We start from the raw sequence: 24,325 nt of genomic DNA, 5'->3' as shown, positions 1-24,325 counted from the left end.
AGGACCTGGGACTCTTGGTGGGTGACAAGCTGACCATGAGCTGGCAGCACCCTTGTGGCCAGGAGGCCCAATGGTACGTACCCTGGACTGCACTGGGAAGAGTGTGGCCAGCAGGTCAAGGGAGGTGATCCTGCCTCTCTACTCATTCCCAGTGAGGCCACATCTGGAGTGCTGTGTCCAGTTTCAGGCTTATCAGTACCAGAGAGACAAAGAGCTACTGTAGACAGTCCAGCAGAGATGGTGAGGGGCCTGGAGCATCTCTCTTATGAGGAGAGACTGAGGGAGCTGGGCCTGTTTAGTCTAGGGAAGGCTGAGAGTGGATCTCATCAATGCATATAAATTTCTCAAAGGCATTTGTTAAGGGGGTGGTGCCAGACTTTTAGGTGGTGCCTTGTGACAGAGTGAGGATGGCCATAAACTAAAACACAGAAGTTCCACCTCAACATGAGGAAGAATTTCTTTACATGGAGGGAAGCAGAGCACTGGAACAGGCAGCCTGGGCAGGTCGTGGACTCTCCCTCTCTGAAGACATTCCAAATCCACTTGGGCAGGTTCCTGCATCACCTGCTCTAGGTGCTGTCACCTACACCTTGGCAGGGGGTTGGGCGAGATTCAGACATCTCTTCCAATCTTAAGGAATCTGTGGCTCTGTGGCACGTGCTCTGAGACAACGCTGCTTCAGCAAAGAAGTTAGAACACGTACCCACAGCCTCCCCACGCCTCGCCCCCCCCGCCCCGCGCCTGGCCCAGGCTGTAATTCCTTGGATCCGAGATCCCGGGATTTAGTGATTCCTGAGGGGCGGTGCTTCGGGCCGAGCCAATCGGCGGCCGGGCGGGGCCTGTGGGCGGGCCCGCTCGTGACGCCACACGGGCTATGGTGGCTGAGTAGTGACACGTCTGCTTGCGCGGCCTGGGAAGGGGCGGGCGGGCGAGCGGGCCTGGGATCTCGCGGGATCCCGGGGCGGCGACACCGGGGGGCCGCCGGCGGCAGCGGGGACGGGCGGCCGGCGCGGCCATGGCGGGGCAGCAGTTCCAGTACGACGACAGCGGCAACACGTTCTTCTACTTCCTCACCAGCTTCGTGGGGCTCATCGTCATCCCCGCCACCTACTACCTGTGGCCGCGGGACCAGCACGCCGGTGAGCGGCCCAACCTCGGGCACTGCCGGCTCCTCCGCCCGCGCCGCGGCTCGGGGGGCCGGGCCGGGCCCGTCGCGGAGCCACCGCAGCCGGGGCGCCCGTCCGGCCCTGCCCGCGCCCCCGGGTGCCGCCTGGAGGGGCGGCGGCCCCGCGCTGTGCTCGCCGGCGGCCATTTAGCGGTACCTGGGCCGGCGGGAGGGTCCGGGGGGCCGCCGCTCCCGAAGCGCGCCCGGCTCCGCGCCGCGGCTCCTGCAGAGTCATCGCCGCGCCGGGGTCCGGGGCTTTGTTTAGGGTTTGGGTTTTCCCTTGTCTTCCCGGAGTGTTTCAGGGTCGATGACCTGGATTTTAATCGTGGGGAAAGAAGAAGCTATTGAGTTGGGGCCAAAGGGAAAAAGTTACCGGGCTCTGCTTTTATGTGCCATAAGGTCACACCGGCTGCGAAAATGGGGATTTAATATTTTCCTGTTGCGAATCACGGTTAAATGTCCGAAGGGCTACATTTCTGTATCACCCTTCGGGATGATGCTTTGTGTCCCTCAACAGTGTTATAAAGTTTCTTTGAATAGTTCAGAATCTCATTTCCAAAGTAATTTTTCTCTTTGTCTTTCCTGCATCCCCTCTATTCTTGGAAGCAGAAGGCGTTGTATACAGGGTGTACAGGAGCACGTTTTTAACAGCAGTTCTGAGGTTTAAAAGGCTGTTGAAATTGTGTTTAAAGGCTGGGTGCTAAGGGCTGAGTAAAACAAGGACGCTTGATGCTGGTTCCCATTGCAGAAACCTACTGACCTCTTAAGAACACTTGGACTTCGCAATCTGAGATGCATCTTTTTACATTCAGTATCTGGTGGTTATTTAGTGGCTTTGATGCCATTTTAAATGGCTTGCCAGGTTCTGCTTAACTTAGTTTTATATGTAGAAGAAATACCCAATAATGAACTCTTAATTCTGCATCTTCTAGTAAGGAGTAAGATGGATCAAATGTTGTTCTGGTGCTAAATCACAGCTGTTCACGGTGTTGGCTGGTGCCAGACATGCCTGTGGCTTCTGGCAGGGCCCTGGCTGGACAACCTCTTTGGAGGATTGATGTGTGCCCTCCAGGTACTTACTACCTGCTGTACAGCTGAGGAGTTAGTTCTCTCTGCTGAAAGGAAAGGTTTCTCTGCCTCCTCTTTCTGTGTCCTGACTGTTGCAAGAGGGAGGCGTTACTGTGTGTAAAGATGTTTTGTAATCTTTGGGCTGTTCTTGAGGAGCAGTGGATCAGAGAGAGAATATTACTTCTGTATCCTTTTTCCAAACATCAAGATATTTGTTTTATTTTTGTTCTGGTGAAGGGTGGGAGGCGGTGGGGGGGGGAAATTCGTTTTTTCTCTTGAATAATGCTTTACTTCCTCTGTAGTTCTTAGAAGCTGCTTCTTGGGAAAATGATTGTGACTTGTTTGGGATGCTGTGCAGAATGGTATAGCCAGCAGGGACACTCTGTGATGTTAACATCAGTTTCTGGTGGCTGACAGAAGCAGGAAAAGCTGTAGAAATGCTGTCAGACTTGAAAGCACTTTACTAGCCTTACACAGTTGATCTTCAGCTATCCTTACAGAATGGCAGAAAATGAAATCCTGACTTTGGAATGTGGTTGTATGGATTTCACCCAGTTTCCAAAGAGGTCTGCCATTAAACATTACTGATTTCTTTCCATCTAGCCAGCATTGTCCAGTATATGGAGCACCTGCTGCATATTGTTCTGCAGTCAGTGCTAGATTTTTACAAAGCTGTGTCAAACCATACTTTCCAAAACAAAAAGTAGATTTTGTTATGCTGTTGGTACAAAGAAATGAGTCAACTAAGTGAAAATCACCAGTGGAAATGAAGGGAGATGGAAGAATGATTTCTGCCTCATAATTGTCTTAATGGATTTTAAAATGGGAATGTAGTCCAGTTTTTAGCATATGCATTAATGGCATGCCTACAGTCTCCTGATTGAGTTCTGTTCTGCAGGCTCTTTTTAAACAAGGAGTTGAGGTGCCGTGCAGGTCATCATTTGGGACTAATGTTGATCTACTAAGTGAGATGCTATGAAGTAAATCTGCTAAGTAGTAGAACACTCTGATGTTCAAGTTGTTTAAGTGTATGGCTCTTAGGCAAGTAATTTCCAGCAAAATCCTCCCAGTTTTTCTCACAGCTTTTTGTATGTATTCAACCATGCCTGTTCCAGCATTTGAGCAAGATTTCAGGAATAAATTAAAACCTTGTGGTGATGAAAAATACTAATTGTTTAGCCACCACTTTTTAGAGTAACTCACTAGTTTAAAAAACCAACAAAACCACATATTTCAGAAGCTAAGAGAAAGTAGTGTTGGAAAATTTCTCTTCTGAACGCACAGGCTAACTCCTGCTTCCATTTATAAGCAGAAATATCTGGATGTTGATATGGGATGTTATTTTGATGCTAGTTTAGAGTGGAGTTTACAGTAATGAGGCACAGTACCGGGCCAAAGACAATAAGCTGTACCAAGACCTCTGCCCTCTGCATGTAGGACCAATTAACATTTTTGTTCTGGACTTGTGTTTTGCCCTACCTGTGCTGGAGAACACAGCCTTTGTTGCCCTTGGTGGACTTGGTGAGGTGCAGTTGTACTGGCGAGCTCATTCAGCTCCAGCTGCAGGAGAGCCTGTGGGGAGTGAAGAAGACCAGATCAGAGGGAGCTTTTGAAGCAAATCAGATGCTTGTCCTCCTCACTTCAAGACCCTTTTGCAATGCAGACCAGAGCATCCAAAAGACACAGAGCAGATTCCTTTTTTGGTAAAAACTAGGTTGGAAGATGAGCTTCAGCCGCATTGTGTTGTAAGAGCAGACTAGAGCTAGTGTGAAGCAAGGGTGAAATGCTTATTGCAGGAAGGTCAAGCCATTGGTGCCAGCTGCTTCCATCTGCAAATGCACTGCCATGGATTGGTGGTATGTGATACAGTAGAGAGTGCCAGTGGAGGGAGAAGAACAAAAATCTGGGAGTTGCTGATGGCCTGTAACATTTTAGGATTTGCTCTGTGCTCTAGTTTTGTAGTAAATGCTCATAGAATAAATAAAACCCCCCAAAACTCAGTGTTTGTTTTTGCCATAGTGAAGATTGGAAAGTAAGATTGGATCTATATTGCTTTACTACTTCGAGGAAACTCAAAATGTGTTATCTAATGTCAGATTTGTAGTAGAATAGTTTTTTGGCAAGCCATTAAGATTTTGCTTTTAGTTCTTCTTAAAATAAACTTTTGGAAAGCGTTTTCAATACTACTGTCTGGAAGAACAGCATGATGTAACTTATGTCTCTAAAGTCCTGAGAAAAATTTGAGCTGCTTTTATTTCCTGAGTGTCTAAACCTGCTTTTTTCAGGCATTCTGAAAGAGCCCATATGAAGTGTTGCTGCAGGCTGTAGTAGGGGTTGATGCTAATATTTGGGAAGGTTTTGCTGTGGTGTACTAGACACCCTGTGAACTGTCCCATAATTTCATTACCTCAGCTTTGAAAAACCAAACAAGCAGGTAATTGACTTTGTAAACCGGATTTGTACAAATGACTTTACCTCCTTGGTGTTCACTGAGAGCTAATAAGTCTCTTATAAAAGGTTAATTGTTCAGCTTTGTGTCTTGGACTGAAGTTTCATAATTGCATCAAGGTAGCAGTACTCTAACAGAGTTAAGTCTTGTATTTCTCCCCCTCCTTTCTGCCAAGTAGAGCACCTGAGCAGTGTATGGGAATGGAAGAAACTCATTTTAGCTAAAATTAATTTTTGGCCTTTTTCTTTCTTCTGTCTTACTTTTAATGTGTATTCATTTCTGTGTAAGACTTTGTGGGTGCCTGGGATGGTACAGGATGTGACTGAGGGAAGAAGATGATTTTTTTCAGTGTTGTTGATGGCTTCAGGTGATAGTGGATACGGCTTCAGGCTATATTGTTTATCCTTGACTTGTTTCTTTAAAACATATATGTGTGTGTATATGTTTTTTTACTAAAATAAAATCATACTTTTTCTGGATTACCTCTGTTTTGGGAAAATACTGGTATAAATTTAGCCTAATTACTGTGAGGAGAACCGTAGCAAGCACTGCTCTTGGAACAAAAAATGTGGTTGCTAAAGTTATTCTGCTGCAGATTCATTCTTAACTAAAAGGTATTTTCTGCTATGGGAATTTTCAAGGTGTTTTCCAAAAAGTTAATTGTGAGAGTTGAAGGAAAAGATACTTTTTTTCTTCTCTGCAGTTAGGGGTGGAGGAGTGCCCATCAAAGTATCTTCCTGTTGTTGGATTTGCTTTGACTTTTCGGTGTAAGCTCATGTCGTTTAAACGTCAGCATCTACAAGGAAAATGGAGAGCAAGGGGTGAATTAATTTAGTTGGATAATGTGGCGGTTGTTGCACAATGCTGACGTGTTTGCTGAACTTTGTGTACTTTTTGACTTATACCTATGCTGCTGAATTGAGACATAATTATAAAGCTGTGCTGAAACAGGTGGTCATAGATTGTGATGTGCTTTGTAGTTAAGGACATGTATCTAGAAGCTTGTTATTTCATCTTTTTTAGTTGACTGAGGTCTGCATTAAATAAATTATCCTGTTTTAGGGCATTGGGTATTCATAATTCGTTACAAAGCTGATGGAAAGAATAGAAGTCTCTATCCTGAGTTTTTTACAGCAACTTGAACAAAACAAGATGTTGAAAACAGTTCAAAAACCCCAAAGAATAACAGCTGTGAATGCAGGGATAATACTAATACAAGTTTGCAGTCTCTTCTCTGAGAGAAAAGAGGCTGCAGCAGCTATTCTGTTTGGAATATAGATATTCTGCCTTGAAGTTTAAGGACATAAAAACCTACTGTAGGGAAGGAGAAAAAACAGATGAATGGCTGCATTTTTGTATCTAGAAAAAGGTCTTGATATGAAATGGATTAAAGCTATTTAGTTTACTTTTATTGTAGCAGAAATCCATGCAAAGTCTATGGTGTTTTGGGGTTTTTTTAAAATGTATTTGTTTGGCTTTTGTTTGTTTCTGTTTCTTGTTGTTGTTGTTCCCCAGCCTGGCTATATGTTGTCTTGTTGCTCACTTACTAACACTTTTCCTTTGCACCCTCCTCTCTCCAATGTTTCTGTGTGAGATATAGCTAAAGTTTTCTTGAAGAACACTGGGCTAGTACAAAGAAACTTAAAATAATCTGGTTAAGGTGATGCCATGAAGATTTTTTGCCTTTTCTTTTATACCCCTGTTACACCTTTTTACAACTTCTGTATTCCTAGTGCTTTTGCCTACATTCTTGGACTTGTTTGTCAAGCTAAGAGACTAAACATTTTAGAAGCTTCGTAGCTAGGGATCAGTGTGCCCCAGACCCCAAGGTCCTCTCCAGAACACATTCTGTAAACTGAGATAGAACCATCCAGGGGAAGGTTCCTTGGGGAGGGGGGCTCACTTGAGCCTCTCATTGGAGAATCTTTGATAGATATGCTAATTAGTAAAACCTATAATGTTATACCCAATCTTTGAGGAGGGACTCGGGGGAGTGCATTTTGGTGCATATGACCTGGACGTGTGCACCTAAGGATCCTTAAAATAAATACCAAGGTAAAATCCCTTTTCCCCTTCTAACCGTGTATGACTCTTGATTCTAAAACCAGGAAAAAGCATCAAAGGAAGGCAATTTCCTGCTAATCTTTGAAGTTCCTGTGCCTCTAGGAAGTAGCATAGTCAGTTAGAGAACCCTAGTACTATTCCAGCCTTTTTTGTATTGAGGCTGGGCAAAGTATAGAAGTATTTAAAAAACACAGCTTACTTAGTGACTGTTAAAAGGGAGAATATAATATCATGTTGATACTTAATACTATTTTGTTAATTTTTTACTGTACTGCTATTTTGAAGCAGTAGAGCTTTTTGTATACTTCTGTAGATAGCAATTGGCACTCACAACCTTGATCAGAGGTCCTGAGAAAGTTCTTCTGTAAAGGTTTGCTGTGTTAGGAACCATACTTCTCAGTATATCTGCCCACTATACTGGATATCTCTGTGCAGTAGTGTCAATAATGAAGGTTTCTCTGTAATTTGTTGGTGTATTTTTCATCTGTGTGTGTTGAGGCTGACCTCAGAGATTCTCATATTAATCCCTTGCTTTAAGATGCAAGTAGGGGAACTGAGGGTTTGGCTAAGGACAAACAGTGAGTGTGCAACTTGGATGTGACTCAAGCCAGCATAGAGAATGCAGGCAGCACTTCTTCAGTTTTATCTGTAACGGAGTAATGAGCCCTTATACCTCACAGCAGCTGGGGGAGAGGAAGCAGCATTGCTGCTGCTCCCACTGTGGGTAAAATTCTTTTGTGCTGCTCCTAATCCTCTGATGTGAGATAAGCTTGATAGGAGTGGGTTAACTGTGATGCCTGTCCTTGCCCACAGCTCACTGAAATCTCATTAACCTTACTCCAAAGTATTTCACAGCATTTTGGTATTTGGTAATGCAGGATAAAGTACAGGGTGCTGGTAAAGGACAGGATAAAAGGACAGTATAAAACCACAGGATGCTATGCTCATTGCTAATGTGGTGGATAAGCATGGGTGTGAAAACTTGATATCTGTGAATATAAGCATTTTGTGCCCATATGTGTGTGCTTATCCTTTCCTGTTAATATAACCTTTCAGCATTGTGTCAGGAAGTGGGAGGAGAGTCCGTGAAACTCAGTCGTGCATTTAAGAACTGTTACTACGTACAAATTGAGATTTTTGAGAGCTTGAGTGTACCATGGTTGACTTAAACAGTTTCAAGTTCAGAAAAATACTGTTTATTAGGTGACTATTAAAAGGCAGAATGTAATGTAATGGTGATACTTAACTCTGCTTTGATACTTTTTTTTTTCCTATATTGCTGTTTTGAAGTGGTAGGGATTTTTTGAGAAACATTTGAAGAAGGGGCAAACATCATGACATGTCACTAGTAATGCCCAGCAATTATCTCTGAAAGTATTTTTCAAAACAAAGTCTTTGCACAGTTCTCCAAACTACTCTATTATTTGGAAAAAAATTGCCTGTGTTTTCATGGAATTTTTAAAAAGTATTGTAATCTTACTATAAGCACTGTAGCTTCCTAGCAGTAAAATAAAATTAATAGCCCTGTTTAGAGATTAGTTGAGTAGCTTCAAGATGGTCCGGAATACAAAATGCTGAAAAGCTTTTTTGTGGCAAGTTAAAGATAAAGCCATTACAAGAACTTTATCTTTCATTACGTTTTATGTAAAAGTAGTAGGTTTCTGTTTTTAAAAAATTCATCCTATGTTATGTAAGCTTATGAAATAGTGTACTGAAGGTTTTATTACATGCCTTGTTCATTTAATAGTTGCTGTAAGATTGTCTTGACTACTCACGTAGATGACACTAAGATACCAGGATATACAGGCTATGTATTAGAGAATTAGATTCAGTTATGGTTTCATGGACAGCTAAACGGTTCTTGGAGAAGGAGCAGGAATTTTGAGAGAAGCGAGGTAAATGACAAGGAATAGAATCAATAGTGATTCCATAGTTTGGTTTTTTTTGGTTTGTTGGTTGTGATTTTTTTTTTTTTTTTTTTTAAACTTGTGTTCAAATTCATGCCTGAGAAGAAGAGTTCAGATCTGCAGCAATTTGACAAGTCTAGAGACAGGGGCTGCTGCTGCATCCCTGCCCCCTGTGGTTGCTGCCTTCTCCCACTGCGGGGTTTATAGGCCTTTCCCTCAGTTATTAGCCAGGACTGACATGTGTCTCTGTGTCATGCTGACTAGGGTTGTGCTGGCTAGAAGTATGAAGGGCAGGCAGAGGCACAGAATAAGTACTTAATTTCTTTCCCGAGCAAAAAGATTAGCGTCTGCACCAGTTTTTAAATAAGTGTACAATTAAGAAGATTGAAGAGGTGTTTTCAGATTTTCATCTAGTATTTCTTTTACAGGAAACTGCTTACAAACATTTCAAATTCAGAAGATTGCTTTTTGATGGTTGGCTAGATGAACTGTTTGAAACTAGGATATTTGTAAGCATTGTGGCTTCTACAAAGGCTTACCAATAAAGTTGCAAATACCCTTTTTTCTTTAGAAACAAAAGAATGGACATACGGGTCAGATCAGGTGGGGGCTTTTATGTAGTATTAAAGAAGTGAATACCTTAAGGAAGGAATAACAGGACAAGCATAAATGGTGCTTCCTTTGCATATTCTCCGTGTTTCCAGTGGTTTTGAGTTCAGTAACTCTTTTGGTATAGCATCTATACCATCCTGTGTGAGGGAGGTCACCAGATCTGCTGCCCACACTGTAAATAATCACCTTTGTTTTGCAGCTGCTTCTGATGTTGCTTAACAATCCTTATTTGCTCTACTGGAAGAGGCAGTAAACATTCAGTCCTGTCTGTCCTGGCTGTCACTTAGGTTTGTTACAGCCTTCCATTACCTCTCCTTGTACTTTACTCTCTCCCAGCTGGAAGATTTGTAGATTATATTTTGGACATAAATCTCCTTACACATTTGATGGCCCTTGTTCACCTTAATTGAATATTTTCTGGTTGTCCCTCTTTGAGAGGTGGGAACTAGGACTGTGTCATACTTGAGGTTTGTACAACCTCAAGGTTGGACATACCTCCAGCTTATGTGGTGGAGTAATAATCTCTCTCTTCCTTTTCTCATAGGAATGCCCTAAACACTTGCTCTGTTTTTTATTAGTAGTAAGCATTCAGCTGAGGTTTACGTAGAACAGTTTCTCACAACACAAGATTGCATTCCTGAGAGATAATGGTCAGCCTTGAGCTCATCCTTTTATATATAAAATTAGGATAGCCCCCACTGCTCTGTACGTTTTCATACTCTCAATTTCATGTGCCATTCAGTACTGCACTTGCTCAATCTTTACAATTCTTCAGGATGCCCTGTCCTTGTTACCCAGAATAAGTTAATATCATCCAGAAGCTTTATTTTACTGCTCAGCCTTTTAGTCAGATTACTTATTAGTGAAGTGTGAGTATTGTAGTTCCAGCACAGATTCCTGCAGAGCTCCTGGTGATTTCCTTCTGCTGTGAGAATTCACCACTCAATCTTCTAGTCACATATTTATTTTTGCAATAGTTAGATGGTTGTCCTGAAAGACTTCTAAGAGGAATGTTTAAAAAGCCTTTTGGAAACCACAGTCTGCATCAGGAGTATCTGTTCCATATGTTTACTTCCTTTAGAGGACTTCACCTTTACCAAAGACGTCACAGATGATAAATGGATGTATGGTACTTACCCTTGTGTCCACTAATTCTGTCCTTTATTAGAGTTTCTTCCAGGTGTGCATCAGAATAAAACTGACTACAAGCATTTTTAGTGATTGGTGATATGCTAAATGACTTTTGTTCACATTTGTTCTGGATTTAATGTGTTCTGGTTTCCTCCTCACACCAAACTGATAAAATTAAGCTAATAGTTAAGAGTGTGTAATCTTGGAGCCCAGCACTATTGTTGGCTTCATCTAAAATTGTTAACCTTGACTCATGTGGGTGTTGTTCCATAGTAAAATGTCCAGTTTTCTGATTCCTCTCAGATTCTATTAAAGTTTTGCAATGCACCTATAGGTCCACCTGTACTGTAAATTAGATAATTTAGGTGATAGAGCTTCAAAGTTAGCATAGGTAGTACCACTGACAGTTTTGTCAGAAACAGTACACTAATAGGAAGGACAAGGTTTGGAAATGGCTTGATTAGCAGTAGTGTAATGTGGAACTGTGCCCAGCTGACTGTACACAGAAAGCCTGAGTAAGTAAACTCTGAAAAGAAGTTAACTTTCAAGATGTTGAATCATCTTATGTTGCTGTTTTTTAGAGCTGTTAGTTACAAATGCTGTCTTTTGGTCAGCAAATATGTGTGGAATTGTGGGAATGAAAAGTTAGGTTACTTTTTGTTCCTTCTAAGCTTAATCTAGTTGCTGCAAAACATGCTCTGGAAAAAAGCACCCTTGCTGTTAAGTCTTTTGCAGGTCTCTTTGTAGTTAATGAACTGCTTGGGGTTTTAATACTTAACATGTTACTCAAAACACATGATTTTTTTTGCTTATTTCTATGAATATTTACTAGCCAGAAAAAAATCTCTTTGAAGACAACTGGGGTGAGATTATTCAGCTATAAATGTTTTAGTGAAGAGGGTAACTTGGACAGGACCTCTTTATAGATAAATAATGAGGGTAATGAGGAGACTTCTTATAATAATAGCCATTAAAGTTAGAAAGTGTCTATCAGATCATTTAGTTCTTCACTGCTATGGTCCATTCGAAGTCCTGAAACATGCTTTCCTTTTTAATTTTTTTTTTTTTTAAAGTAATCCTAATGGAAACACTAGTGGTTATTTGAAGACTTTTGGATTTAAGCAACTGTGTTTTAGAACACTCTAAAATCAATTTAATTTGCTTCATGCCTCTTAATTTGGGGTTTTACAGTAGAAGTCAATCCTATTATAATAAGGTTTGAAATTGCTTAGTATTTCAGAGGAGTTGCTGACTGTGAGTCTTCTGCAAGTTTGAATCCTGCCACTTAGTTGCTGGTAAAGATGGGTTCCTGCTTTTAAAACATAGTTATCAGTGTTTGTCAGTGGCTTTTTTTGAAAGTAAGTGTATGGGTTTTTTCCTAATCCTGTGATTTTTAAAATTATTCTCAGATAACATACTATATCCATGTGGAGTCTTATTTTATAATAATTATCAAGGAAAATGTCAATAGAGTTAAGCAAAGATGGCCTAGCGAAGCAGTAGGGTAGCCTTTTCCTACTTCATCTGTTATACAAGAAATGGTTCAGTGCTTAAGTAAATTTGTTCAGAGAACCTCAGTTCAAGACCTCAATAAATAAATTGTTCATATATTACTTAATTTCTGTTATTGTTGGAGTAGAAAAAAGCCCAGGAGTTCAGATTTTGCATATGTATATATATAATATATATATGCATGCCTGTAACTGTTGAAAGTAAATAGGAGCCTACTTAGTGTGCAGTTTAGAGGATTAAAACTGTAGAGCCCTGAATAAAACCCAGCAAACCTGGAAACTCTTGAGAGTGTTTTGACTGAGCCTATTGCCCTCAGTTTTAATGGATCAGATTTAATGCTTAGAGCCATGGTACCCCTGGGCTGTAACCTTTATTCAAGACTTGCATGATGTGTGTATTACTTGCATCTCTTGATGCTTTCCACAGGTGCGAGTTTTCCATTCAGGTGTGGAGAGAGGATGATGCACTACAAATGAGTTTTGTGAAAGTCTGTTTTTAAAGTGATCTTGGCATTTCCTAGGGCTGCAGAACTATGTTGCTCTGTGTTCTTTGCTGAAATAAGCAATTTTCTTGCAAAACCATTCTCCTTTAGATGAATTGTCTGCAGCTGGTGGGCAGAGTGTTTCATGTGCACCTCCTCCTGTTTCGTTTTCTGTCAGAGTCCACTGGAGCTGTATTTTAGACTATGTGACTTTGCTTTTCTTAGTAGCCTGAAGATAGAAAGAACACAGGAGGCTAGGATGTGTTTCTGTTCTTTCCTGCTGTTTGAGGTAGAATGATGGGAAACTGGTGGCTTCCATGTATTCTGGATATTGGCTTTTCATTTGCTTTTGGCTATCCTAATAGCCAAAAATGATACTGATACTTTAAAACTTTTATATGCTTTAGATAGAAGTACTGATGCCAGTAGTCTTATTTGTGGTAATTTTTTTCCTAAAACTGACCTTTGTTTGTTGCAGCTGAAACAAGACTCTGGAGATTAAAACTTTTCAGTATAGCTGCAGCTGTGCCTCTTTCCGTTCTCTCTCTTCAAGAATTGCCTGTCTCCAATAACAATAAATGTGTAATCTTTTATCTTTTCTCAGACAGATGAAAAATTATCTCCCTTTAGGGTTTTTTGGGTTTTTTTTAAGCACTTTTTGGAACCTCCAGAACCTGAAACAAAAAGATTAGGTCTAGCTAGGGATCATTTGTCCAGGCTTCCTAAAGATTTGGTGTATCCTCCTGTTTCTTTGGAAACAAGTATGCAAGATGGGTGAACTTCAAAACCAAACGTAAGCCGGGCATGGCTGAGTTGTAGACACAGGTTGAATGTAATCTCTGGAAACAGCAAATCCAACCTGTAATTAGCTTCCTTGTCTGTTTGTGTGTCCTGTGTCCTCACCCATTATGTGATTGGTAAATGAACAGAGGTTGAGACAGATATGAGAAATTTTTGCCCCATGAGGATGATCAAACTGTAGAATAGGTGGCGCAGTGAGCTCTGTCTTTGAAGCTACTTGAAAGGGATGGAGCCATACCTTGAGCAGCTGCTTTGTTGACCCTCTTCTTACCAGCAGGGTTGGATTAGGTGATCTCCCGAGGTCTTTCCCACCCTTTCCAACCTGTTAGGTTGTTCTGTTTTACCTGAGAACTGTGTGGTCTGTGTTACCTGTGCAGAAAAAGCAGACACCTCTGGCTTAACGAACTGGATATTCAAGAGGCATGCATAAGTTCTGATCAAGAGAAGTTGATTGTTTACTTAAACATTCTCTACTCATACCTGTGTTGTTGCTTGGAGTACCAAAGAAGTGACTGCAACAGTCAAAAAGGGAAGAGCAACCTGTATCATCTCCCTAAACTTCTGTAAGGCCTCTGACAAAGTCATGAAAGAGATGACACTCAGGTTTTCTTTTGTAGCAGTACTAGTTGTATTTCTCAAACTTGAAAAGTATATTAAGATGTAGTTTTGGCTGGATATTCACATACGTTTTTTAAATTATTATAAAAGGCACTTGGCAGAAGCCTTGTGAATAAGAATTACATTGGTGAAAACCTGCTTGTGAATCTCAGGAACTTTGGATGCATCCAGAACAATGTGGAGGGAAATAAGGCAAGCATGGGATGCTTCCCCAAATTATTTACAGAAATGAAGTGGCAGTCTACATCCTCATGTGAGAGGGGTGCTTTAACAGTACCTTGATGCATGGGTTAGTGTTAGTGAGATTAACTCAAAAGCCCATGGGAGCATTACACCTTTGCTTTCCAAGGCTCTTTAATGCCTATTCCTAAAACTTAGGAGAGGTTCACTGTTGCGAAGGATTTTGCTTATCGAATGAGAAGTGATTTTGACTAGAGGAAAAGCATTTCCTCCCACCCCCCACACACTCGTCTCTCTTTAATCCCATATCAAAGGATGTTGTGTGATGTACTCTTACGCTGTAATGGGAAGCCATGATCTGGACTGAGAAGAAAGAAGAGAACTCTTGTCTGCCTTTAAAACTCTGAACCTCTTTCCCCTGACAGAATATGGATTCCAGAGCTAAAATCCAAAGAAGGAACAGTTCATATTTCACTGCAAAGCTTTACCTTGAGCAGTATGTAAGGTATTTTACTCCAGTGTGATCAGGGTCTGCAGGATATTGCAGGGCAGTGTGCCAGTTCTGTGGCATGGTAAATCCACTTGTGTAAAAAGGAAGCTCCTTTAGTCAGACAAAGCAAAAAAGATATGATTTATTCACAACTTGCTCATTAGTAATAAGTTGCTGCCTTTGTTAAGCACAGGAATTATCTGGTATTCTGGCCTTTGCAAGCTTTTTGGTTTTTTTTTGGGTTTTTTTGTCTTTCCTTTTTTTTCTAAACTTTTTCTTCATTTTATAACTTTATTTTTCTTTTTTTTCTTCTTTTTTTTTTATATTTTGCTCTCTCCTTTTTTCCCTTCTCTTTTTCTTTTTTTTTTCCTGCAACCACTGTCTTCCTTACAAGATAAGTATTTTCTCTGGTGCAGTTGCAGGCTTTGTTTGTAAATAAACAGGAAGCTTGTTTTTCCCAGATACAGTAGGAATATAGCTTTCTTAGTATGGTGTTTTGCCATTTTAGGATTTCTGCCTAAACTGGGAGTTATGCTGTCTGTATTGCTCCTTCCTTTTTCCAAGTAGCTGCCTGTTTTTGAATTCCACAAATTAACATGTGTTAATGATGACATATGACAGAGGAAGTGCCTCAGGATAGCTCCAAATAATTTGAGTGGTCTGGACTTCAGCCTCAGTTTGGGTAGGATTTGATTCTTTTTATCTGTTCTGGAGAGATAACTGTAAGCAATCATTCACCTTTTTAGTGCCCTGTTTCCTTTTGGGGTTGTTAGTAAAATGAGACCATTGCCATCCCAGGATCAGAAAGAGATGAATAAGATGCTTTTGCTTTGATATTGTTTGATCAACTGTGATTAGATTTGATCCAGAGTTGTTCAGATGCATGTGTAAAAAATGCAATGGCTACTTAGCATCGTGCCTTAATTTGGTGTTTGGCTGAAGAGATCCCCTTGTGCAGCATAGCAGTTCCAGAACTCCATTTGCCAAGTATTCAAAAGGCTTAATTTTTGCTCATACTGTGTGGCTCAGGTTGTTGGTTTTGGTTTTTTTCCTTTTGATGCTATTGTCAGACTAGTCACAAAACATATCTTCTGCAGCTGATACTGGAAAGCTGTTCCAAAACCTCAATTCAGAGATTATTGTAAACTACATTTAGTGGTCAATTTTATTTGACTCTCTGCAGCTCTTCAGTTTATCTTGCTCAACCATGTTTCGTTTCTCCAAGGTGCCTTCCTCTAGGGCATTTTTGGAAGGCTTTTGGTATGGTAAGGTAGAAGGTACTGGCAATTCTTGCAGGGAGGATGCGGAGTAGGGAAAGGAGAGGGTCATCTGGTCCTTGGAGGGCTGGACAGTTGGCAGGTTTGAGAAGTGGGGCATTGTGGCATAGGTCTTTGAAGTCAAGGCACAGCAGCTTGTTAAAACTGCAAAATCCTAGCAAAACCACTAAAAGGCTCAGGTGCTGGTCTGGGTCCGTGTGGTTGAACTGATGAAGAGCTGGTTTCATCTTGCTTCAGCACCAAACAACTGAATTGACCGACAGTATTTGAAACAAATGATTTAGGCTTAAACACATGTCTTCTGTGAGTCTTCTGATGCCTGATTTATTCAAGTATAATCAGTAACCTTTCCATAAAAGCATTGCAGTATGGCTCATAGTTGTCCAGTGACCATTTAAAACCTTCAGAACACTTTCTTCCCTGTTTCTGTTGCAAAGCTTTTTCATCCTTATGACTTAATTGTCAGTGTAGTCTTTAATGGCATCAAGTTTGGTTGGGGTTTTTTTTGAAATACCTATTCTTTGTTTAGTTCTGTCTCTTTAGTTTTGCTTTAAGTTTGTAATTTAATTTTAAGTAACCATTAGGTTCTGGTTGTGATGGATCCAGTTTTGAACCAAGACAGATCTCCCACAATTGTTGTCTTAAAATACAAAAAGCAAAGACAAAAAGCCAAATTAATTTACATTCTACCGGTAGGGAGTGAGTTTTTTCAATGTTTCTGTTGTCTGCTGAATTTTTCCTTCACATTGCTTTCTAAAATCTTACAAAAGTAAAACTAAGTGGGGGATTGCTTAACCAAATTTTAGTCATATCCTTTTTTTGTTTAGAAAGTTTTGTGTTTTAGGTTTGTGAAACAATCTTTGCAGATCAGGAGAGCTGCAAAATACTTGTGCAGTTTATCTGTTGCCCAAGACAGTGAAAGAAGTTGGAAGCTTATTTTGAAGGGTGGCAAGAGTTGAATCAGGTGCAGGGGATTGAATATCCTTGATTATCACTCTCTGTCTTTGGGGGTGTGGAACTACTAATATAGTCTTCACAGGAATTGCATCAAACTGTTTAATGTCATATAAAGTTTTTGGGGAAGCTATACTCTATAAAATTAGAATTAAGCTGATACACTTCTTTTCTGGTTCCGGTACCGTGTCTGTACAAGCTTTAATAGTTACCTGCTTTACCAGTTCATGGACGGCCACATGTCATCTGAGTTCCCACTCTATTTCTGCCAAATCAGCCAGAGTTTGAAATACCATCCAGTGCTCACATCTAACCTGCCTTAAATCTGAACTCATGGTTGATGTGGAGCACAATGGTCATGTTTCTCTAGCCTCAAAGAGTTTGGTGATTGCTAATTGAATTCTATGTGTTTCATCTGAATTGTGTGCTTGCTTAGAAATTCGAGTAGATCAACACCATATCCCACCTTCCAACACCTTCAGAATAACTAAACAGAGGTTGTCACTGTCTTCCACTATTACCTTTTAGAAATCAGCCAAATAAAAATGTCTTTGTGTATCATAAGTGCTATTTTAGTTGAGTTCAACACCAGGCTGGATGGAGCTCTGAGCAACCTGGTCTAGTGGGTGGCATCCCTGCCCATAGCCGGGTGGTTGGAACTAGATGGTATTTAAGGTCCCTTCCAACCCAAATCATTCTGTGACTCCATGAGGGCATCACCTGGTCAAAAGTGCCAAGTTGAGATTTAAGACTTAGTAGGATATGACTGACATGTGCTTTGGATCAAAGTTGTTAATATAATTCCTGTATTTATATAATTCATGGTTGTCTTTTAAATTTTGTTCACCAGCAATATCTAAGTGTGTTGACACTGGATGAATTTTCTGTAGTCTTGATTCCTTCTCCTTTAGTCTGAAAAGGGCCAAGTGATCTTATTCTTTTGAAAGTAAGGTAATTACAGTGGCATCCTCACTTCAGAAGTGTTACAGGTCAGACTGCATAGTTTATGGATAGACAAGTTACTAAAACAGGAGTTTAATTATAACATATAATTTCAGTACTTAGAGAAATTCTGTACAAGTTACTTGCTTTCCATTGTACTTTTCATAGTATAAAAGAATTCGTTGACCAAGACTAAGTTGGTCCTGATTAGCTCTGAAGTACAATAAAGCTCTCTTAACAGAGCTTCCATGCCTCATCATGGTGAGTTTGACAGTATAAATACAACTTCCTTCCAGCCCCTTCCTGTCCTAAAAGGACTATGGGAGGAAATCTTGTTGACTGTCATTAATGTGAGAACTCCCTTGCCAAGGGCATGTATTACTGAGCTGCATGGCTTATGAGTAGCTGCTATCTTAATCTTCCTTCCTTTTCCCCTTCAGCAGAAAAAGGGAAAAAAGGCAGCTTATAAAAGCAGATGTCACAAAGAGGAAGAAAATGCATCATATTTTGAATTGAGGAAGGAGCTGTTGCTCTTGCTGTACTCTTTATTTGTATACAAACACCAGTTTGCCTGTGGGTTTCTGTTTGTTTGTTTGTTCGTTTGTCAGCTACTGTATGGAGGAAAAATATACTGAAATAGGAAACTTTAGGAGTTGAGTGGCAGAAGCAAATTTTACGAGTGCATGTTAGACAGGCAAGGGCTGGCTTCACATGTGATGGTTACTATGTGGCATATGGAAAATAGAATGGATTCTTTTTAGGTAGAGAGAGTAGTCTTACCAACATCTTATGTTTATGCATGTGCAGCATCACTTAAATGGATAAAAAGCATTCTCTTCTCTGCTAATGCTGGACCTTCTGTTAGTCGTCCAACTGACCTTGTACTGTCTGCTTGGGGTGAGGTGAGCACGTTTGTTGTTCTGCATTTTGTCAGCTTGGTTAATCACAATCTCTATTTTTACAGAACAAATTCGATTAAAGAATATAAGGAATGTATATGGAAGATGCTTGTGGTACCGCTTGCGACTGCTAAAACCGCAGCAGAACATAATTCCGACAGTGAAGTACGTACATTTCATTTGCACGACTTTCCATTAAAGCAATTCTTACTTTTTTTGAAAATAAAAATGTATTGGTTTGTAATCAAAGCAGCAGGAATTAGTTACTTTTGCATCACTAAAGAGACATTTGCAATCTGCTGTATTTGAATAATTAATAGGTAATCATTATTATCTAGTAGGGCTTGAAATCAAGATGTATGCTGTTTGTCCTATATAAAGATCTGATAAATGAGACCAGTGAGCCTCAGCTGTAAAAAAACAAAAAACCCCCCCAAAACCAAACAAACAAAGAAGTAACAATGTGTTTATTTGTTCAAAATAGTAATTTTTCCTCACTGAAATTAGTGGTGCTAGTGATATTTTTTTGATTTAAATATTTAGCATGTGAACATATATATTCGAATAGAAAAGAATAATGACTTTGTATGTTGAAGGTATATGGCTTTATATCCATCCGTTCTTTGTTGCTCCCACCCTCAAAATATTTTGCTGTCTGTTATGCCCCTGTGTCAGCTTTTTGTGTTTTTTTTTTTTTTCTTTTAACACATTGTCTAGGTTTAAGTTAAAATTGTCCTTTAAAAATAGGAAATACTAATGTATGCCTGCTGAGGACAGACAGTTAAAGAACAGAAAGAGGCTTTGTGGTAGTGGATTGTCTTTGTTAAAAACTAGGAGAAAAAGTGGTATTAAAACTGAAATGCTAATACCTGCTTTAATGTTTCTTATTGTTTTAATACTGTTTCTTGAAGAGTGTTTATTAAATGGCTTCTAATGTTATTAGAATGGTGCTAGAGCTAGTAGATTTATGTATTTAAAAAATCCCTTTCTTCCAAACAGGAAAATAGTCCTCCTTGCTGGCTGGGCGTTATTTTTGTTTCTTGCATACAAAGTTTCCAAAACAGACAGAGAGTATCAAGAATACAACCCTTAGAAGTGTTACATTTGGATCCTGTAAGTAATAACATTTTTCACTAGTCTGTACTACTGTAACTGTATATTCTGTGTGTAGTTGTCTAATCTTAGACTTGTTTTTTCAAACAAAGTGAGTTTATGAATCTGTCTAGTGTTTTTGTTCTTTTTTGGCATGTGAAAGCTGCTGCTGCATATTATAAAGTCAGTTGTTATGTGTTTTTTGCCTGTATCTGTACCAATTTATAACTTTTGTATCTAGCTCCTTCAAAATTCTAGTAATGTAGCAAGGTGGGTTTTTAAAATCTATTTTGAATCTTACTCTGATGTTGTTTTCTGCTCTTTGTACAGGAAAACAAAAAAAGATCTTGTTTGTATGCCCTGTGTAAATCTTCTCAATAGCCGCTTTTAGGGATGCTGAAGAAACTGTATAAACAAGAATGTGAATTCATTTGATTTGCAGTTTTTGTACGAAGCAATACTTCCCTTGTAAATGAAAGGTTTCACTGAAGGGTGTTGGTGATGCACATTTTGATGTAGTGCAGGCTAGCTTGAATCTCAGTTGTATCTGTCAATGCAAGTAACAAATTCTAAACAGTGATACCAGCCTATACTTTTATTAAACTGGGATGAAAAAAGATAGAGTCCTTATCTAGAAAATAGATGCAGTGCTTTGTTTATACTGAAGGACTGATTCAAAATGGATGCAAAAAATTACATATCCCAACGACAGACCTTCTGAACTTCTTGTAAACTCTTATTTAGTCTTGTCAAACTCTTTCTCTTCATCTTAACCACAGTACCTCAAGCAGATTCTCTGCTTATGTTAATTATTTCCTGATCCAAGGCTCCTCTTTTGAATAACAGTAGTCATCTTTCCAGTTCTGGAGTCTGAGGTATGTTTCGCTCTTGAGAGTGAAGAAAGTACGCTGTGGATCCAGCTCAGCACAAGAATATGAATGAGCTTTGAATGTACTTTTTGATTAAACATGATGTATATTGTTAGTGTGAGAGAGCTTAATATGTATGTGAACATCAGCAAATACATCTCTTGCCATTAAGTGGTGTTGACTGTCAGCAGAGAAAAGCAGCACCTTGTGCTAAGAAAGCTATTGTAGCAGGTTAAGTAGTCTGTAGCCTATTTCTAGCTAGACAGGTAGAACACCTGCCTGTCATGTCTAGAGCCAAGTTACAATTCAACCCCTGCTCAGCTCCTCTGTGACTCACTGATTGTTGACTTGATTCTCTCACTGATGCATAGGAAGGAGCAATACATATTTTTACTGTTGAATGGTATCTGTTGGACCCATGCAGTTTAAATGTTCATATATCTGGGTTAACTTTGATTAAACAAATCAGGCTAGGGATTAGGTCATCAGGATTTTCCTTTGTTATCTTTGGGAAATTTCTACAAGGAACAACCCAGAGGGGAAAGAAAGGCATGTATGTAGTGAATTACAATTTTGTGTTTAGTGATGAAAACTTGTACACATGCTCAAGACACATGCAACTTACACAGGCAAAGAAACTAATTCTGGAATGACTCAAGAACTGAGGGATGGAGCATGTTGTCATAAGGACAAGCTGAATGAACGCCAGAGATCTTAAAAGGGTGATGAAGAGATGGTGGTGAAAATAGATGGTTGAAGTAGGGCTCAAAATAAGAGTTCAAAATTTCAGAGTGTGTTTCTTTTATGTATTTCTTGCTATCAGGCAATTTCTTTTAAATCTCTTGAAAGACTTTGTTTGGACTACGTGAAAACTAGCAGCTTTCTTCTGTTACCATTCAAGTGGAACCTTGAGAGTTGTTGCCAACCCTGCTGATGAAGTGATACAGATGCTGAAGTGTAGTTAGATGATGGAACTGTTATTGTTGTTAAAAAAAAACCAAAACCAAACCACCGGCAAAACCCCCCCTGAACTTAAAAAATGATTGAAGATTGAACTTAAAATGGTTGCAGATGCAAGCACTTTAAAGTTTTGATGCACGCTAATTCATTTCTTCTTTGCATTCGCACTCTAGTCAAGATTATTTTTTTATTTTATGTTAGCATATCAGTTTATAACAAGAGGCTTTTTTTTTTCTCCAGAGAAGAACCACAGCACCAACAAAGTGAAGACAATGTACATACACCTGATTTTATATGTAATATCAGCAGTGTGTTTTGGACATAGAGTAGCTCTTTTTGAAGCACATCACTTGAATTCACTAATACATAAGGTGCTCAGATATTAATGATCTATTTAATAAGTATCTGTACTGCAGTTTTAGAGATGGGATCCAAGGCATAAAGATGAAGCTAAGAGTGATAATAAATTTGATTCTTTAAGTAAGACAATTGGGGCATTAATTATTCTTTTTTTTGCAAGTGTTTAATATAGTCACGCTCTGTGTTCCAAGCAGACTGACGCCAGCTGTCCAAGACTACTGTAAGTCAGGCCTAACCTCTGTAGCCTGGCTTTGGAAAATGAGGAGTAAGCAAGTAATGTAGAGGGAAGGCTTGTCATCAACTTATCAGGGATCATATGCACTCTCTGTGTCAGAGAGAAAAAATTAGTTTTGTTTTTTTACAGGCAGCAATCATGTGAACCATGAAAACACATCTCTAATAGCTTGGGGTTTTTTTACTGTCCTTTTTTATTTTCCCCCTACTTTCTAGCTTCTGCTCCTTATCTGGCATTCTTCATCTAGTCTTGAACCACCTGTTTTCAGTTGAAGGCTAATTTATAATGAAGTAAATTCATCCTGTGCGTTAAATGAGGCAGGCATGCTGTTGAAAAATAGTGTTGGAATATGGCAGACTGTATAAAGTGAGATAAAGTAACAGCAAGTGAAGCCTCAAGATAGTTTAATTTCTGGTTTAAATTTATTGAAACAGTACTATCATCTGTAAATAACTTCTTGTGTGTTTATTATTCAGTTAAGGTCAGCATGCTAGGCTTCTCTGGCACAAAATATTGAGAAGTATTGTGGTAATTCTGGTGTGAAACTTAGCAGATAACATATAGAAAAAACTTTAGCTGAACTTACTATAAAGTTTTATGGGTTTTCTTGAGTAGTGAAGTTCACAGTCCAAGCAGAAAGTTAATGCACAGGGGATTGTGTTGGTGGCATTTAACAGCATGCTGGAGTAGAATAAAAATCAATCTTTCTCAGGTATAGGTAATGTATTCCCTTTGTTCAAGAAGTTTGAAATAATTTATGGGTAGGATGATTCTAGTCAAAGGCATTTTTAAGTGGCAGGGAAATCTGCTGTTTCTGGTGACTGACATTTATTTCTGCATACAAGCTGCAAGTGGACCATCATACTTGATCTATGAACTCTGGCTTAAATAGAAGAATATTGCAAGTGAGAATTCCTTGTATTCATGAATATGTTTAAGATTCGTCAAACAGATAAAAAATCCTTTTTTTTTTTTTTTTTTGTTCTTATGGATGGATACGCAAAATAATCCAGAAAAAACCCCCCAATATTCTGTTATCTGAATGTCTTTTAGTTAGACTGTGACTGCTGTCTTTATTTAAAAACATAATGGTTATAATGTTATCAGAAAAATAATAATGTTTTCATGAAATATATATATGTAGTTTCATGATCCTGTGTTAGAATATAATTCTTCAGTGAATGGTTCAGAAAAATACTACACAATGTATATTAGGATTATATATAAGAATGAATTTTATTTAAGGTATTTATTAATAAATGCAAACCTTTCCTTTTGAAGGGAGCAAGTATATCGGAAATAAAGAAGCAGTACCGTGCACTATCCCTAAAATACCATCCGGATAAAGGAGGAGATGAAGTTATGTTCATGAGGATTGCTAAGGCCTATGCAGCGTAAGTTTCTTTTTTGCTTATGAAAAAAGGGAATCATGATATTATGGGGAGGACAGCCTTTACAATAAGAACAAGGATAGCCTAAGCAGGCAGGAAAAAGTGTGTTCAGATATGTAACAAAAGCCAAACATGTCTTCATGCAGAAGTACATGCTTTGTACAAGTTAGGAAGGATAATTTGTTTTGCACCTGTCAGAGTGCTGTAAGGTGTTAGTTCTTTGTGTTAACTTTCATGTCAGCTAGGAAATGTGTTTCCAGTATAACACATATCAAATCTTAAAGTTGACAAAGGTCAAAATGGGTGTTGTGATTTTTAACCAGCCAACTCTGTGACAGCAGTTTTGAAGTGATGCTTAGAAAATAAATATGCTGTTCATTTTACCTGGTGGTAAAGCCAAAGAGTAAAAGAGAGTACTTTTAACTGTTCCATCCAGTGAAAAGGATGTTTCATTCTGGATCTGACTGTTTTCTCTCAGCTCACCCCTGTCCCTTTCCATTTGTGCTTGCCTTGCAGTCCTGATTTTTTACTTGGTGACTGTGTTGTATTACCTGTATGGTTCTTAAGAGCTGAGTCCTTGAATCTGCTTTTCCTCTAGAGTGTTTTATGGTCTTATCTCTTGCAGCATTTTTTTTTTTTAGTATCTGAGAGATGTCTAATATTAGAATTTGGTATAAAGGAAATCAAAATACAGGCATTTCCATACATAGGTCTATCACAATACTGGTGGGATTCCCATTACAGGTATCTCTAATACACTCACTGTCACGATGCTGATGGGAAGGCATGTGTGGCTTGAAGCCAAGTGGAGCCCATTGTTCTCTTCAGAATTCTAGTTGTCTGGTTTTTATACTCTGTTGGACTGAGC

At 39.4% G+C, this 24,325-nt stretch overlaps 1 protein-coding gene across 1 annotated transcript in view; it reads left to right on the top strand.

Annotated features, from left to right (window-relative positions):
* Positions 1–956: 956 nt before the first annotated feature.
* The window catches only part of SEC63 (SEC63 homolog, protein translocation regulator), a 59,525-nt gene continuing 36,156 nt past the window's right edge, over positions 957–24,325 (top strand). The window contains 5 exon segments of the mRNA XM_032101400.1: positions 957–1,139; positions 18,616–18,715; positions 19,550–19,638; positions 19,641–19,663; positions 23,348–23,460. Coding sequence (XP_031957291.1) covers positions 1,016–1,139; positions 18,616–18,715; positions 19,550–19,638; positions 19,641–19,663; positions 23,348–23,460 — 449 coding nt within the window. The 5' untranslated portion in view covers positions 957–1,015.

This window comes from Corvus moneduloides, chromosome 3 (assembly GCF_009650955.1).
Source record: "Corvus moneduloides isolate bCorMon1 chromosome 3, bCorMon1.pri, whole genome shotgun sequence".
In the NCBI taxonomy this organism is placed as follows: Eukaryota; Metazoa; Chordata; class Aves; order Passeriformes; family Corvidae; genus Corvus; species Corvus moneduloides.
Note: the sequence above shows the minus strand (reverse complement) of the source record. Positions and strands in the feature narration are given on the sequence as shown.